Source organism: Molothrus aeneus, chromosome 2 (assembly GCF_037042795.1).
Source record: "Molothrus aeneus isolate 106 chromosome 2, BPBGC_Maene_1.0, whole genome shotgun sequence".
Lineage (NCBI taxonomy): Eukaryota > Metazoa > Chordata > Aves > Passeriformes > Icteridae > Molothrus > Molothrus aeneus.
This window is the reverse complement of record NC_089647.1, coordinates 108606081-108624548: the sequence shown is the minus strand read 5'-3', so window position 1 is coordinate 108624548 and position 18468 is coordinate 108606081. Positions and strand designations below refer to the sequence as shown.

The 18468-nt window shown below is 42.9% G+C and overlaps 1 protein-coding gene across 1 annotated transcript in view; it reads right to left on the bottom strand.

Moving 5' to 3' along the window:
- Positions 1 to 9907: 9907 nt before the first annotated feature.
- OTC (ornithine transcarbamylase) overlaps positions 9908 to 18468 on the bottom strand; it is a 30915-nt gene continuing 22354 nt past the window's right edge. Inside the window, exons 6-10 of the mRNA XM_066545480.1 lie at positions 14474 to 14596; positions 13742 to 13795; positions 13488 to 13637; positions 12545 to 12682; positions 9908 to 9967 (exon numbers count right to left, since the gene is read on the bottom strand). Coding sequence (XP_066401577.1) covers positions 9908 to 9967; positions 12545 to 12682; positions 13488 to 13637; positions 13742 to 13795; positions 14474 to 14596 — 525 coding nt within the window. The remainder of the gene's footprint in view (positions 9968 to 12544; positions 12683 to 13487; positions 13638 to 13741; positions 13796 to 14473; positions 14597 to 18468) is intronic.

The following is an 18468-nucleotide window of genomic DNA, read 5'->3' as shown; positions in this document are numbered from 1 at the left end:
GTGATTTATTTGGTAGAGGGCAGGTGAGAATCAGTGAATCATCCCCCTCTATATATTTTTGCTCAGCCTTTACCAACTTAACACATTTCTAGCCAGGACATAGATCACTTCAGCAAGAAGTGTCCTTTTTTTTTTTTCCTACACTTATGCACACACATGATAAATCACTCTGCTGATGACTTTGTGTGGATTAGTGCACAGGAATGTTTAAATCAATGTTTGGAGTGGCTCATCTCACTTGCTGATGGCCAGCACCCAGTTTAATGCAAAATGGCACTCAGAGCCCAGAAGGGTATTACCCTTGTATCTCACATGAGATCACAATGCCAATTGGGATGCAGAGACTGAAGTTTAAGAAGGAAAAGGATGGGAAATTATGAAGGACACATTGAAGGCCTCCTGACAGTTCAAGGCAGAGGCAGGAAATGCACCATAAATTATTTCAGCAAGGTCTCCTGCCACACTGGACATCCACCCCTTTGCTGTGCATGCATTTCTCTACAGATCCAGACATCTCTGGCAGCTCTCATCCTGTTCCAGAATTTTTCCTCTCAGACAAATGTAGGATTGCTTTACTTTTATTTTTGTGGTTATAGACAATATATGACATAAATGGAGCATCACATTGCATTCATTATTCAAGAGTGGGGGTGGTTTTTTGTAAAAAATTTCTCATTTCAGGCCTTTGTTCCTCACTGTCTTAGGTTCCTGGGTCCTGGTAAGCTGGGAGATGCATTGGGGGTTCTAGGACTGACAGAAGGGAATGGGCAGATGAACTGGATCTTTCTGACTGTGCTGAAAGTCTCTGAAAAACAGAATGAAGATCCTGGCTTCACCTGCCAAGCACCTCAGTGGCAAACACTGGAGGTGGCTCCAGGGTGTTCAGACCATGAGCCCAGGTTTTCAGGCAGCCAAGGACTCAGAGGTTTGGGATAGGAGGATCCCCAAAGCTGGTAGGCACTTGAGTCTCTGTCCCCTCACCAGGTAAACATCTGGGTTTAAGGGTTAAAGGACACATATTCTCTTCAGTAGCCTGCTGGAAAAAAACTCAAAGACAAGTAAAATTTCCTGAAAAAACCTGAGCTCTGCTGTGAAAAACTGACATGGAAAAGTGTTTTGATACTGTCACAACTGCAGCTGGAAAAAACTGCCCCCAGTTTTTGCAGAAGTTTTGCTGCAAAGAGTGTCCTCCTGCTTAAACATTTGCTTAAATATGTCCTGTGTTTGCTTCTTCAAGCAGCCCCTGTAATTCAAGTTCTCCATCTTCATCCTGCTATCAGACAACCAGGCAACCTGTGAGCAATGGCTCTCCAATAACTGGTTGGAAAAGAGGGCTGCTGCAAGGAAAGGCACTGGCTACCTCTCTTGGAGACAGTCCAGACATTCAGCATGTAGAGGCTAATGCAGTTAAGCCATGTAAGGCAAACACTCTGCAGATTACCTTTTTAGCTGCCTAGCTAACAACCTACAAGGACCTCCTTTATTTTTTTGTGTAATAGCCTTTGACACCTGTTTCTCACAGGCAGCAGTAATCTTGAGACAGGCAGTATGAGCTTGCTTTCAGAGTTACTGAGTGCTTAAGGTCCATGCAATTTCTGTGAATTTATTTCTCCCAAAGGTTAGGTCCCATGTCTATAAATTAACCTGGCAAGTCAGCAGGACCCTGATTATTGTTACTTGCAATATACAGTGTTCAGAATAAACATGCTTGTGATCCTTCTTCTGTCCACCTCAGCAATGGGAAGAGTGGGAAAATGCACTGTAGCTCTGAGCATCAGCAGTGAGCCCTGGGAAACAGCTTTGTCCCTTGGCAGAATGGGGCAAGTCCAAAAATTACAGGTGAAACAACTTTCCTGCCTAATTAGGATGGTCCCAGAGGGCCACCTCTGTGGGAGGGATGCTCCCATAGCCATCCACAGTGCAAGAGTGGAGTTCTGTTGAGCTGCAGGGACAGGAACAAGGAACTGCTGCCTTTTTCCTATAGTCAGAGCTGAACCCCTCCAGGTGGCAATAACTGAGTGCCCCCACAATTCAGGATCCATTCTTGAAACCTCTAATACAGGCTGGATGTACTGTAAGCCTTTAGAAACCTCTAATACAGGCTGGAGGCACTGCTCTCTCCGAACATCAGAAGAGCTTTTCCTTGGCAGATCCAGTTATTTCTGCTATATGGACACCTAGAAGCAATTTGTGCATAGTCACTACAATAGTCTTTCAGAGGAATTTATTTAACATGCTTTCCTGAGTCCTTAATTGCAGTCTTGTGAATTCTAGTTACTACCCTGAGCAAATCAACAGTATTGCTGGGAGAATAACCATAATCCCCTGGTTTCCTTTTCCCAGGAAGACAACTAGTAAAATAGATAGTTCTGCTGTACTGCAACTTCCTATAGCTGTTTTTGATTGCACTATCTTTCCTAGTATTACAATAGGAATTAAACTTCTCTCTCTGGTGGAGTTTTTGGATTCTCTCCTGCTGGGAAGATGCTCTGTAATGCCCAGTGATTCACAGCTCTGATATTTCATGTCTAATGGAATTATTTCTGCATGGAATTGTTACCTTTCCTGAGAGAGAGACATTCATAAAGCTGGTAGGAGACAAATTATACACATCTTCCCCTATCTCCTCTGCAGTGCTTCTCAAATTCAAATTATTTGGCTACACTCTTAAAAGTTCCTCCCATTGCAAGAGTGTGTGAGAAATTTAAAGAAAAACATGGGGCATTGAAATTACACAAAACACAGGAAATTCAGGGTTACAAATGGACTTAAGAAAGACCCAGCTGTGTCATAGCACAGAGGATTAAGACAGGGGGATCTGAAAGCTCTCTCTTCTTTCTCTGTAGGCCATATTATCAATAGCTCTCCATTATAGGATTACATGCCTATAAGGCATATGTATAGATCACCACATGAGGTGTTTTCTGTAATTGTTGGATTGGGATTAAGACATTTTAGTGCTTGAAGTCAGTCTGAGTTTGAAGTGTTCTGGGTTTTGCCTCTGCTCCCTTCAGAGGTGGCTGTGTCCTGTCACACTGGCAGTGCCCCAGAGGAGCCCACGGGGCTGCTCTGCCAAAAGGGAAATTCCCTGGAGAGGTGCTTGTGCCATTGCCCCTCCAGCAGCCTGTCCTCAGGAATGCCCCCAAACTGCTCTGGGACTGAAGTCAGGAATCTGAGCTGAGCAGTGGGTCTCATAACCCTGCTGGTGAATCATGCAGGGATCCTGTGCTGCTGGCAGACATTTCTTTTCAATTAGTTCAATTCCCAAAGTAAGCAGATGTATTCCAAGTGATATCAATTACAAACATTTCAGTCTGCCTCAGGACAAGAGCAGTGCACCCTCTGTGGGGCTCCATTCTTGGGGTTTGCAGGACAGAGACAAACCTGCCCTGCTGAGGCTGCCCTGGGGTGGCAGTTCAGCCCCATGGCACAGGGCAGGGGCTCCTGGAGCAGCCCAGCAGGGCAGGAGGTCATGGGATGTGATCACCCATGGGTGGGACAATGCTTTGCAGAAAACCCAAGGGCTCTGCTGTGGGTTTTCCCCATGGTCTCTCATCCATGGGGAGAGCACACCCCAGAAATGCAGGAGAGCCTCCCAGGAGACCAGAGCCTTCAGATCCCATCCTTTCACCACCAGGGAGCACAGCAGGCTGCCCTGACAGCAGGGACATGTCAGGAAGGCACTCTGACACCCTCATTTATACCCTAAGCCAAGGATTCTGTGCAGCTGCCTGTTCTGGGACTCAGTTCTGTATATGCACTGCAGTGTTTCTTATTTCAGGGGCTTAAGGCTATCTTTGTTACCCAGACAAGAAAAGCCAGCCACAAGCACTGTGTGTGGCACAGAACCCGGGCAGCAGTGGCTGGCAGTGTGTCAAACACAAACCTTTGGCCCAGCAACACCCAGGCCAAGTTCGCCTGGGCACAGAACTGGAAACAGGATGGGAAAGTTGGCCTCCATTTTGGGCCACAGACAGAATTTGGTTTGTTTACTCCCAAAACAGGTGTTTTAACACCACTGAGTTGGCATTACTGTGCTGAGTCTCATCTTTACCTTCTGAAACAGATGTCCCACACTGGGGCTGCAGAGGGGCTGTGGATCCCATGGGCCAAACGTGGGGCATGGGGGGCTTCCCACCTCTCAGGGCTGGGACACACCGAGCCCACACACCCTGAGCAGCCAGGGAGCCATGGAGTGCTCCTCCTCCTCCAGGAGTCCAAACTGGCCAGGAGTGGGACCTGGGAGAACATTCACCTCCCCTACAGATAGTGGGTGGCCACATCAGGTGAGGCTGCTGGACAGACAGAAGTCAGTCAGGCGCACTGAACTTGCTGACTGTGAGATGGAGAGGGAGCTGTGAAGTCTCATGACTTCAGGTGTGGTGGAGCACTGGAAAAGGTTTTGCAGGGAACTTGTGGGTGCCCCATCCCTGGGAGAGTTCAAGGCCAGGTTGGATCAGGCCTTGAACAGCCTGGCCACATGGAAGGTGGCCCTGCCTGAGGAAGGGTGGTTGGAACAAGAAGATCTTTAAGGTCCCTTCCAACCCAAACCGTTCTGTGACTCCATGATTCTATAACCTGTGTGGGTCGTTTCTCTTTGTCCCTTCAGTTAATATTATCTTGCTCTTAAGTCACTAGACATGACCTGCATTTGCCCTGCCAACTCTTCAGTACACTTCTCCAGCTATCACTGCTGATCCTTACACTTGGAATTGAGTTTTGGCTCAACTAAGTAAACTTTGATCAGCAAAGACTGAGGATCTTGGTTCTTGTCCCTCTCTCTAGATATATTATGCTTGTGTTGGAGCCTACTTTGCATGAGTGCCAATCCCCTGAAAATAGGCCCATTAAAGAGCAACAGCATTCATTAATCCTCTAGCCCATAATGCAGACCACAAGGAACTTTCCAAGGGATTTGGCAAGGGCAGGCAATGCTTTGACTGTGGTTGTGAAGGATCTGTTGTCTGAATGGAGCCACCTCAGATTTCCTGCCCCTAGAGAAAAATCCTTTACACACATACACATGGAAAAGATCATCAGCCTTTACAGAGGCCACAAAGGTTTGGGATTTCTTCAAAAAGCTGGTAACAAGATTGTGTAAGAATCAAATAACCTTGCAAATAGCTGTATCCCATTAGTCACGAGAACAAATGCTGGGCTGAATTAAATGTTGATTGTGGCTTATGAAGTGTCTCTGTACACATAACCTTGGGCAAGACCCAAAAATTCTGGGCTCTGCATTTGAAAGGCAGCTGACTAAATAGCCATGGCAAAATAATCAAAAAAGCACCGTTTATTTTCTCAATTAACCAAGTGATTAGCTGAGAAATGAGTGATACAGAAGAAAGAAGAAACCTTTGCCTTTTTGTGAAATCTGTTTTTCAGACTTTCCACCAGTATTGTACGTTCCTGGAAAACAAAACTAAGCTCAGTATATATCAGCTCAGCCATGAAATCTTTCCCCAGACTGAATGATCAGTTCAGTGCACTGCTCAGACCTTCGTACAGCTCTTGTTCCTTCTCTCACAACATTTTAAATGGAGCAAGATAATTATGGATTACTTACAGCCCTGTCTTACGAGAGGCAAACATTAATTCAGGAGTTCTAGAGGACTTCAGGCAACCAAGCCTTGGTGCTTCCTTGCTATTTAGTTATTCCTGTATTTCCCTTTTAGCAGCTCAGGCTTTCACAGGCGGCTGCTTCTGCTACCAGACAATGAGTAAATCTGCTGTACGTGCTGTCATTCCTGATGTAAGCTGGCTCAAATAAAATATTTAATTATGTTTGAGAATTTTTACTTTGTTCTCTCCTGGTTGTCCAGGCTCCCCACTCAGTCCTCCCTAAGTTACACTAATCATTTGCAAATTCTTTTCGCAGGCCTCTTACCTGCTGTGGTTACTGTGTAGTACACAGGAAAAAATGCTGTTCTTCCTCCTTGAGAAAATGATAAAGAAGATTTCTGCCCCTCTTTGTCTACCAAATCTCTAGTTAATGTTAGCTCACTTTTGGAAGATCACACACAGATAATCAAAAAATCCCCCCACTGCTGTTAGTGTGCTGCAGAACAAGTATTTACAGAGTCTGGCAACTGCTAAAAAGCAATCCTGTACTTTTCTTTCTAGGCATAGAATAGGAGTAATCCTCTACAGGACATGAATAAAGTGAGGTTGCCAAAGCACTGGATTTGGGGCCATCTTAGGTGCTGTAGGATGTCCTTGCTGGCCACCAGTCTCTGCCCTCAGTTCCCCATGGGTCCTGTGTCCCATCTGCTGGATCTGTGCAGGTGTCTCAAGATGTCTCAAGACTCCCAGCTGTCTAAAATGACATTAAAGTACCTCTGGGCCCCTGTGGTCCCCATGGCCTCAGCTGGGATCAGAGCCAGATTTAGTACTAACTTTGGATCTGCATCTGGACTTTAAGCATCAAAGTTAGCATGAATATTCCCTCTTGGGACACAGCACAACCTCAGTGCTGCCTGTGTGTGAGGTCTGGATGTGCCTGCACAAGCAGGAGCACACAACCAGCCCCGCAGGGAAGAGGAGCAGGACAGGGATGGGTCAGTCCACCCCTTGTGCCTCTGAGCAGGAGATGGATTAGGCTGGCAGCTGCCCCCACCAGGGCAGGGTCACCAGAGCACAGCCATGCAGATGTGTGGGGTGAGATACTGGGCCAGGGGATTATTGAATGAGTCAGATGTGGGTACGACTCGATAGAGACCTGAACTGACCCAGGGCTGTTCTCTGGGTCACACAGAAGAGCAGGACTTTTGTGGAAGGAAGGTCTGGGCTATCAGGAGCCAGGCAGGAGCATCTCTGTAAAAACACAGAGAAAACAATACCCTGTCCTTCAAGTACACTCAGCAATGAAAACAGCACTCCTACTGATTAAAGCATAATAAATGTAATGAAAAATGAAAAACACTGTAAGCTATTAGTTGTGCTACCTGTTATGCATTTGGTTTAAGCTCTTTGAATGCTGATAAACTGTTTTCCCCTGTAGAAAATCTCCCTACATTATTGCTGTTTTCCTTATTCACCACATTTGCAGTCATCACTAGTAAATTCAAGTAATGAATTAATGAGGAGTCTGGGTGGCATCATAATGCTGTCTTGCACACTACCACAGCTACCACTCAGCAATCCCAGGATGCTTAACCTGCCCAAGTGGATTAATCCTTGCAGTGCTTTTCTGCTGTATGTCAAGGCAGTGAAAGTCCCTACAGGCACAACAGAAACCCTTCAGGGCACCACATTTCAGGGTCTGTGGGGCAGAAAGTCTATTTGGTACCAATCCAATGCCTCTAGGAAGTGTCAGATCTGCTCTGTGAGCACTGTGCCAGCAGTCTACACATGTTCCATAAATCTGCCTGCTGGGGTGGTTTTGGCTCCCAGCACACAGGCTGGGTATTGCACATGCAGGAGGGTGTAGGAGGTTCAGTGATTCCATACAGTGGGATCCAGAGCTCAGATGTGTGAAGTCCACCCAGTATTTCTGTAAAGCACCAGAACAGCTCATGGTGTGAGCAGTTTGTGCAAGACAGAGCAGGAGCCGCCATCCTTCTGTGTTCACAGAGGAATAGAACGAAGTGAAATCACCCTCCTGGAAATGTTGGACCCTCTAACTCACACACTGTGCCAGCAGCTCTGTGCATGTGTTATAAAAATGTCAAGGGGATTCAGCTGCCTGGCATCCTGCTCAGATTCCTGAGTACAAAAAGGGTCAGCAATAACCAAGATGCATGCTGGCTCTAATCAGAGCACTGAGAATCAAAAGAGGAGCAGGATTGTTAAACTGTTCACCCTGAAACATTTAACTGTGCAGCTTTGGTGTTATAAATGTGTGTGACTTCACTAACAGTACATTGAGCAACACCATAAAACTGATATTAATGTGGCTTTTATGAAAGGACTAGCAAAGTGAGCTGTCTTACTCTCAGACAGCACTAAAATCAGGTCAATGAGGACATCTTCAAATTTGAGCACATGAACAGCTCACCAGGTCCAAGAGGACCAATCATACTTCTACATACCTTGCTGAACTGGAACCTAATTCAAAAAACAGGACTTACTGCAACCATATACAGAAATATACTGTATTCCATGCATTTTCCTCTACATGTTGAACTGGGAAGTAAAACATTGATTTCTAGCACATACCCTATTCCTACATCATTGATGCAGCTATATCTCTGCTGAAGTGTAAATGTTCATTGAATTATTGAAACCCTTGTAATGTTGTAAAGGAAAATGTTAATCTTAACAAGGCACACAAATGCCTGAAAACCAAGAAATCAATTGTAAATAGATAGGGAAAAAAGTATCTTTATTTTCATTTCAGTGATGTGTGGCCCTGCAGTGAACTCCAATTTGGAAAGGAACTGAATAATGTTTTGCAGCTGGTCAGAAAATGCAAACCCATTTGCAGATTTTTTTTTAAATATCACAGACATTGTCACTATTAGGTAAGGAGAAAAAAAAAAGTGAAACTATTTAGCAGTAACAAAGAAGATGTTTGTTAATAGTCAACTCAAAGCTTTACCTGAAATATTACATGTACATACCCAGATATCACAAAAACTATAAATGTCATGAATTTGTTTGCTGCTGAGAAGGAGTAGCTGAAATGTATGCTGTGTTAGAGTGCAAGGCAAAATGCAGCAATTTCTGCAAAGAAGCTGCATCAGTTTCATCATGTGGTGCCCCTCAAGTTTGCTTTAGAAAAAAAAAATTAGAATAATTAATTCTTTAGCCAAAATTCTGTTTGGGGAATGAAGCTCTAGGGGAGATGGGCACAGAATGAACCAGTTCCTTCTGGCTGTCTCTCTTTGCTGCATCCAGCTCCGTGGAAACAGCTCTATTCCAATTCCACAGCAGTATCCCCCTGCAGCAGCCCACAGGAATGTCATGGAGGAGGATAATGCTCACAAGTTCTCTATATTTTTGGTGTCACACAGGAGTGGGATTTGGAGGTTGGTTGCAGAACAGAAACAGGAGCCAGGGTGCCCAGGAAATGCAGACAGCCAAGGCAAACTGCAGCACTGCTGCTCCACACACTCTTCCCAAGATCAGCATTTTAATTTTATGTCTGTCATATTGCTGCCTGGAATCAAAAGACAAAACTTTCCAAACAACATTAAGAGTGGTAAGATAAAAAGCAATTCTTTAATGAAAGCTTTCAGGTGCACAAAAATGGCTCTGAACACATGTGATACAGGATTTCTACAATTTTTATAAAGTTAATTTATTAGTACATCCAGCAGGTACATCAATCAGAGATCAGTTGCCCCAGTAACCCACTCTTGGGTCTGCCCCTCTGGAGCTTGTCCAGGGGTATTTTTTTGTCCTATATGTTGTTATGTCTCTCAAATTCTGGTGAAAAACAAGATGTCCTTGTTAGAAATTCCCTTCTTGAGAAACAGACTAAACAGAATTTCAAGAATGTGTTAGAAAGGGTTAGCTTATTGTCCTAAAATGTGAGAGAGGGCAGGAAAAGCACTAGAAACATATTAAAAATCTACAAAACTACAAATATATGAAAAAGCTAAAAATCTTTAGGCATCAATATCACAGAGTGCAAGCCCCCCACACCTACACTTAGACTGTACCATGCCTATGCTGCTGGTAGACCCAACCATTAAGGTGCAACCTTGGAATGTTTTCCATGATACTGATCTCCAATAGGAGGGCCAGCTTGGAGTACCCAGATGAAAAGCAGCTTCTGCAATGGTGTTTATTGTCTTGAACGTTTTCAGAAGTGTAATGCAATATTATACAGCTAAGTATATGGTTTTATTAAAAAAAAAAAAATCACTCATTGCCTTGGTCCTTTCTGAAGAAGATCTATGTGTTTGCAGACCAGAATATTCTGCTGATGAGGAATATTTTTCTCCTGGCAGGAATCCAAGCATCAAAATGTGGGTTTTTGTAGCTGTGGTGAGTAATCTGTCAGCAGGGAAACCATGACAGCCTAGAGGAGGAAGAGAAGAAAAAAAATCCAATCACATTGGAAACAGATACTCCATAAAAATAAATAAGGGGGAAATATTTTCCAGCTCTGAAGCCTTGTGTTGAAAGTTATTATCCTGACAAAAATGGTACACTTAGATTTATTTGCTAGAATTTCTTATGATGAATCAGGCAAGAGCTGAAAATCAGTTAGGATGTTCTGTATTGTAGCTGATAGATTTTCTCAGTGTGGACAAAATATATTAATGGACAGCTTAGGAGCAATTCACACAAGCATTTAGATCAAATGCTGAGGCCTTTTTGGCATGTTGTGATGTATTCTCAGCTACTTCTAGGAGATGCTGTAGGTACCCAGACGTCACAAGGGCTGGCTTGTGGATTCCAGCACTTTCCATTAGCATCAGTGAGAGCCACACCAGAACATGGACTCAGAAATTTACCCCAGTTTAGCTGTACTTTCTGTAGTGAAACATGGAAATTCCTCACTGAGGTTAGAGTGTGCCATGCAGCCCTGCTGCCCTGCTTGCCCAGCCTTAGGCACAGCTGTGAAATGGCAGTGATTTAGTCAGGCAGATGAAATGTGGTGTTGCAGCAGCTCTGCTGCCCCTCCCATGCCTGTGCTCACAACAAATCCCACACTTGCCTGGCCTTGGCAAGGCTTTACCTGGTTCTTTACCTGGTGCTGTGATTTCATAGCAAGGTCTGACTGCACATTGTTATTCTGGCCCAGCACTGGGTTTGTGAGGGTTCTCTAGGGGCTGTGGTCTTGCTGTCCTTCCTTTCCCCTCATCACTGCCAGGTGTGGAAACCCAGGGCATTGGGAATATTTCTGTCTGCTCTGGAGTGCTCCCAGGGGAGCACTGGCTTTGACCCTCATTCATGGAGAAAGTTTCCTAAACTCCAGAATAGACTAGAATCCACAAAAGAGTGAAATAGATTACAGAGAGTAGTGTAGGTGTATCACTTGGTGAGAAATTTAGGTTTTGGGATTTTTAGTATGTTGTGGATGGAAGCAAGACGGAGGTTTTAGGGTGGAGGCAAATTGTTCTTCTTTACCTTCTTCTTCCTCCTTCTCCATGGATTTGGGTGGCATTTTGTAATTGGGCAAAAAAGTCCCCATTGCAGCTCTTTGGGATCAGTTATTGGGTGAAAAGGGAAAATAATCTAGGTGTCAGTTCTTAATTGGATAGTTTAGTCTTAGAAGCCCTTGTAACAAGAGATTGTTGGCCATTTTGTGCCTTCTAATGAAAAGGTGCCAAACTCATGGTTGTGAGGCTGTTTTACTGATAAGAAATAATAAACACCTGAGTCTGAACATGGACAATTGTCTCAAATGCCTTCAATCCAGACTCAGAGAAGCTGATAGCCAGAGCCAGCCAGGCACACAGAGGTGCCTGAATTACAGCTGAGCAGCCCCTCAGTGCTGCCCATTCCTGGCTGCACTCAGCCCTGCTTGCATCTCCAGCTGAGCAAATAATCTGTTCTTCAGTTTGCTCTCTGTGCTACAAGTAGTAGAGAATACTATATAAACAAGACCCATACATTCATTATTTTTATAGGTTGATAAAATACAAAGGTGACATTTTCCTTTCAACTCCCTCCTCCCCCCCCAAAATGTGCATCTGGAACCCAAAATAAAAGGCTTCTTTTCTTTTTTAAAAAATAATGTTTAGGGCAAATAGAAACATTGCAAAATTACAACAAAAAATCCAAGCATTTTGTTGAAGTTTAAGGACAAAACTATGAATTGAACACAAATTTGTTAGTAATTTTGACTGTGTCCAATATCTGAGGTTTTAGCAAACACAACACTAAACCCCTTATTTATTCATTTGGAGCACATCTAGGCTTCATCTCAGATCTCTGACAATGCCCTCTCTGTTTTTCGTTTCACCTCTGAAAGTTTTCTCTAGCTTTTGTCAGCTTGGTAGATCTAAGGCCAAAAATAAATAATAGGGTACTGAGATCTGGCAGTAATTTTCTGAAATTCTAGGAATGCTGAGAGGGGAGTTATGGTTTATGTTAAATGCCAAGTGTCCCTCATGGTTCCCGTGATCACACAGTGTCAACCACACCATAACCTTTCAGGATCTTTCAAATCTTTGCTCTTCAAGCATTTTCTCAGGGAAAGTTCCCATTGGTGTCAGCAGCAGCTTTTCCTGAGAGAAAATAACTGCCTTTAAGTGTTTGGGAAACTGCAGTTTCTAAACCAGACCCTGGGACCTCAGCATTTAACATGTTTTAATTGAGAAGTTGAGTTAATCATTAGAGGAAATCCAGTGATTTAATTACCAAAAAAAGTGACAGTTTATATTGTAGATTTCACTTAGTGATAAAACCTGGGTCAAGCAACAGCAGAATACCACCAAAATAGATCACATTTGTGCCCAGAAGTATTTGTGCTACTAATGTTGTCTATAGTTAAAATTGTGATGTGCTCTGGGGTAAATTTGAAACATATGTTTTAACGTTCACTATTCATTGTGGAACCAGGTTGAATCCAAACCTGTTATGTAAGGCAGAACAGAATTCACCCTAACCTCCAAATAATGTTATCTTCTTTTCTTTTTTTTCTTACCATAATTGTCCATTTTCTGTTTTCAGCCTCCTGGAAAACCAGTGACTGAGGAGAATAAAATACTTCATCATCAACTTCTTCAGGCTTTCTAGGTAAACAGTGTAAAAAAGTCCAGTTGGAAGAAGCAGCTTTTGCAGTCTGTAGATTAAAAAACATATAAAATACAGACATATGTGAGGACATTAGTAAAATCCTTCACTAGTAAAAAAGTTAACAAATTTTATATTAACTCCCACTCTGGTTACTTGGATGATGAACTCAGAAGAATTCCATAGACTTCAAAAGAATTCCTCATCTGTGAATAAGATGGGAATATCTCCATGCAAGTCTGTAAGAGTTCAATGCTGACTTCACAAAAGTCAAAAAGTCACTCCAATTTCTCTGAGTTTAGAAGTGGAGTGAAACCCCCTCTGCTGCACATGTTCTGGAGCTGGATCCCATTGGGAAGCTCTGAAAGAGGCCAAGCCATGTGGAGTGTATGACATAACTCAAACTTTGTGAGTTTTCTCAGCTGGAGGGAGGTTTGTATGAGGCTTTTCCATGGCCCTACTCAAAAACCCTCCAAACTCATGCTTGGTTGATATTGATTCTTATAAATGCAAAGTATTGCTCTGATTTTTTAAGATATTCTAAACCTTCTGATGTTTACATTCTTGTAATGAACTTTCTCACACACTTTCTGTAAATAACTTATTGTTTTTCATTCCTTTATGGAAGAAGAGAAATTTGATAGACTGTTGGTTTGTCCAGTGTCATTGAGGGGTGGCACTTTCACCCTCCAATCCACTGTGGCTTTTAAAAATCTATAAATGTTGGAGTCAGAAAATAAACTTCCCCTTTTTCACCTTGAGAACAGTGGTGTGTGTGTGTCATGTTGTTTTGTGTCCTATAGTGACGTGGAAAGAGTAAAAACATAAATAAAACCCAAAATCTCAGTTTTTACCTGCATTGTAATCTGATAGCCTTGAAAGGCCTTTAGTCTTTCTTTCTTCTCCTCTTCTTGTCCCATGCTTATCCATGTGTCTGTGACTAAGACATTGGCACTGTCTGCAGCTTCCAAAGGGTCTGTTGTGAGAAGTAACTTGGTACCATACTAATGGAATAAAATAAGGAAGATCTCTAAGACAAGGAACTTCATTTATAATGAAAATAAACTCTATTCAAACTATTCTACTAGGCTGTTTCTTAGGCTCCTACCTCTTTGGAGTTCTGTTCAGTTATTTTAGTTATCCTGAGGTCTGGTTCAAAGCCCTGACAAAAGAGATGATGGGTAAGACATCATGGGACATGTCTTAGATCTTCACTAATTAATAAGAATGGTTAGAAAAATACTTTTTTGAACCACTGGCCATAGAAGAAGAATACCTTTCAGAACTGTAAAACTTGAGGAAACTATGTTGATTTTGTTGAAAGTTTATTTTGGAGATAAAGTGGTGAAAATTGTTCTAAAAACATAAGAAAAATGTATTTTGACAATTACAGAATTAAATGCATATACAACTTTTTTTTTGTTGTTCTAAACTGATTAAAAAAAATATTTTATATTGTATTATGATGCAACATTCTAAAATGCTGCACCACCAATTTACATGAAATGAGATTCAACACTTCCACCTATCTGGAACAGGCTTAATTTATTTTTTTTTAGACAGGGAGAGTGCATTGGATCACTTTAAGAGGCTTTATCAGATGGAATTGTGATCTTCCATGATTTATACTCCTGTCATGTATTCCCATTTCTGATGTTGGACTCAGTGGAATCACTCCTGCTCCGCATCCAAATAACTGGATTTTGTACCTTGGTTCTGAAAACAGGCACTCAAGATAGATGCAGGCACTCCCAGCTGGGCCCTTGAGCAATGCCTGAGTGTTTGAGACAAGCCTGGGTGCAGTTTGCCTTCCTTTCTCCACGGGTTTGCTTTTTCTTACCCTGGGAGTGGCAATCCTCAGGTGCATTCCCAGCTTTGCAGCACTCATCATGAAGGAGTGCAGGACGTTGTTGCCGTCCCCGATCCAGGCCATGCTGAGCCCCTTCAGCCCTCCATAGTGCTCCTGCCAAAGCAATCACAAGCCCTGGGGTTACATTCCAGAGGAGCTGGCAGGCTGATGGACAGGAGGGAATGATCAGAAGGGTCTGTGCAAAGGCAGCTGGCTGCCTCCAAATGCTGCCTGCATGGAGCACACCTGGAATTGCTGCTCCTACAGGATGGTCATGGAAGAAAAGCCCCCCCTGTGTCATACATGAAGGGCCAAGTGCTGCTGCTTCCCCTGGAGAAGGACACTGTCACAGACACATTTTATGAAAAATCCTTTCCTTAGGATTTTTCCTCCTGAGAAGCTGAGAAGCCTCAGAAACAAAATGTAAACAATGGTTATCTGCTGCTGTGGAATGCAACAAGTGTGATTAGTCTCAATTAATTGTTTCTAATTAATGGCCAATCACAGTCAGCTAGCTCAGACTCTCTGTCCCAGACACAAGCTTTTGTTATCATTCCTTCTTTTTCTACTCTTAGCTAGCCTTCTGATGAAATCCTTTCTTCTATTCTTTTAGTATAATTTTAATGTAATATATATCATAAAATAATAAATCAGCCTTCTGAAACATGGAGTCAGATCCTCGTCTCTTCCCTCTTCCTCGGACCCCTGTGAACATGGTCACGGGACACATTGGCACATGTGAGCAGGACACATTGACACATGTGAGGACACATTGGCACATGTGAGGACACATTGGCACATGTGAGAAGGACACATGTGCCACGTCGTGAGGCTTAGGCTGAGAGACTCAGCAGCAGACACAAAGTGATTTTAGCATCACTGATGTACAGCTGTTCTTTGGGCCTCATAAACATCAGTGAATGTTAGAAATTATTAATTTAGAGACAGTCCTAATGCCTGGAATGGAACTCCTTCCAGCTTTCCCCCAGATTGTAAAAATATCCCAAATGGGCTTTGCTCTGTCTTGGTTGCCTCGGCACGCTGTTCCCTGTGGCCATGGCAATGGCCAGGTCCTGGGGGTGCATCTTCACCCCCAGCTTCACAGGACAGCAAAGAGCAGCACTCTGAAAGTAGCTGTACCACTTATGCCCTGCAGCATTTGTTCTCCATTGTTCAGCCAAAGAGTGCAGGGATTTTTTTTTAAAAATGTGGATTACCCAAACTTGAAACAGCTTTACAGAGTTAACTGTGGCTTTGCCTGATGGCACTTACAGCCTGGCCATGTGCAGTTACTCTGTCCCTCCACCTCAAGCAGATAAGGCCTAAGGAAGAACAAGAGTAACAGGGGTTCCATACTTCCAGAACAGGACAATTTGAGGCTCCTTAATGAGCCTTGTTTTAAATATGCATGTTTATAGGCATTTAAGCTGATACCAAAATTTTTACAAAGACATAACCAAATTCTCCTATAAGCCTGCCCTGTAAAACTCTACCTCTTGACAATTTCTGGAGAGCCTTTTATTCCTAGTTCAAATCTGGGCCATGCTACAATTGCATTGTAGTAGCTGGAAGCCAGACAGTGTTTCAACACTTTGTGTGACATAATTCAACGCTTGTCAGAGAGGATAAGCATCCACATTGTACTAAGTGGCAACCTTGCAGGCAGTTGCAGAAAAGATGCCAAAAGACAGAACAGGAATAGGGCTGGGACCACCCCCTCCTCTCCTGGCAGCAGCTTCTCCTAAACAAATAGTTTGTGAAGTTGTTCTGGAACAAAGTTATTGGTATTTCTTTCAGTGACCACAATTTTGAGTCAAAAATTGTAGTACTTGAAAATCGAATGACATTAAAGTGCTGTAAATACCTAAACTGGATCGAGTCCTAGACTGTTCAGGTTTAATGGCTAAAACTATGGTATTGCAAAAATATCAGCTTTTCAGTCAAAGTTTGTTAACAGCAGGCTCACTGGCAGAGGTTGGATGCAAGGACATTTACAGGAGAACAAATCAGGACTGTGTGGGCACGGAAGTTATTTCAGCATAACCATTCTGCAGGTCTCCAAGGATCTTTCAAAGTCCTTCCACATCTCCTAGCAATGGTGCTGCTAGGAGAAGGCCAAACTGAAGCATTTATTTAAGGTGTTGTTTCCATTTAGAGCTTAGTGATAGCTGAGACCAGAACCCACAGCCAGAAGTAAGTGAGACAGTCCTGAGTTCTTTTCATCTCACTGTTTAAAAATAGACATCTCAGCCTTAATACTCAAAGCATTGACTAGAGTCACAAATACACTGCTATGTTAAACAACTTCACCTTACTGCCAGCTGCTACTCTGCATTAAAAGAAGCCCAGTGCATACTAAGTGCTTTCCCCTGTTTTCCCAAGCTGCTGGCTGTTACAGATAAAATATGGAGTGCTGGACGTGTCTGTATAATGATCCCTGATACACAGTGCAAATTGCAAACCACATCTGCAGTGACTACTGTGTAGAGTGGACACAGCTGAACTGATTTTAATGAAGATGTTTTGCTAATGGAAGGAGTCATAGCAAGGCAGAATCAAGCTCTGTGTGTGCCAGTGAAGCCTGTTTTGTACCCTGTGCTAGGCTTTATGCTGCCACTGGTGCACTGCTGCTGTAATTCAAACCTCTTCATCTAAAGCCAGATCCCTGTGACTGTGACTGTACTGCTTATAAGCAAACACACCCCCTCAGCTTCCAGCAAAGATGAGGTGACTCTGTTGGTCAGAACCAGAAAGCTTGGAGATAATACAAAACCTACAGTAAATAAGACACACTTCCCCTCCCACCCTCTCCCTCTTATAGTATGTGCTTACACAATCACACAGGTGAAATCCTGCCAAAAGTGTTTTGCCACAATAGTAACACTCTAAATTAAATGAGAGCCTTTACAATCAATACCTGCTGATCACCAGAACCTCTGAAGAAGTTTCCCCTTTGCATCCCTCCCCAGTTTTTGCAAATTATGTCATATTGATGTAGGCTTTACTCCTGCATGGGTGCTCTGCAGTTTCATTCTACGTTTGGAACATGACTCCTAGTAAAGCCACACAAAAAAACACCCACATTTAGAAAGTCTAGAGCCCTTCTCCCTTATGAGGCCTCTTTGACAAAGTAGTTATTGCTGCTGTAGTGCCATAAAACTTGCCTGTGTTATTTTCATGAAAAATCCCAGCTAAATAAGTAATACCAATTTTACATTCAATATTCTCACCCTCATGTTGCTTTTACAATGTTTCATTCTGTTCTTATCCATGGCTGCAGTGTATCAGTGTAGGCAACTCAGGGTAAAAATAAGTCTGCTGAGTGATTTGACCCTGCTGTATGTGTGGAGAAGACTGGGTTAACTAATTGGGGACATTTGTGTCTGCCTCTGCCTGGACTTGCTTCCAGCGAGACTGAAACCCTGACACCATTATAGATTAATTCTGAAATGTTTGACCACAACTGTCATAACAGCCCTCAATTAAAACAAGCTTTTGAATAATGAATCAATACTCTGTCAAATTTTAAAATGGAATGCCAGGGACTAATCAAAGTTTTAGCCCTTCGGGAGACAGTGCAATCCAGTAAATGAGAAACTGGGCAAACTTGAATCTTTTGGTTCTCAAACTGGGCTTAAGCCACATGCTGGGCCAGTTATCTTTCTTATTCCTACTCTGGTTTTTATCATGGTTACTGATGCAGTATATTTTAGAGGATCAGGACAGGTCTTATTTGGGATTTCTAATTGTTAGAATAGTAAGGATGATGATGGTGATGAATTTGAAAATTGTAATAATTTGAGGTCTTGGGATCACACAGCAAATAGAATTTGAGAATATATTGCAGCCCATTTCTAGCTGGGCAGCATTACTTGTTATGCTGTTTAAAAAGAAATCACCAATGTATTTCTTATGCCAACCGTTGCTTTCTGAAAAAGAAAATTCCCCCCAGACCAGTGACATAAAAAGCTAGTGGCATATGGATC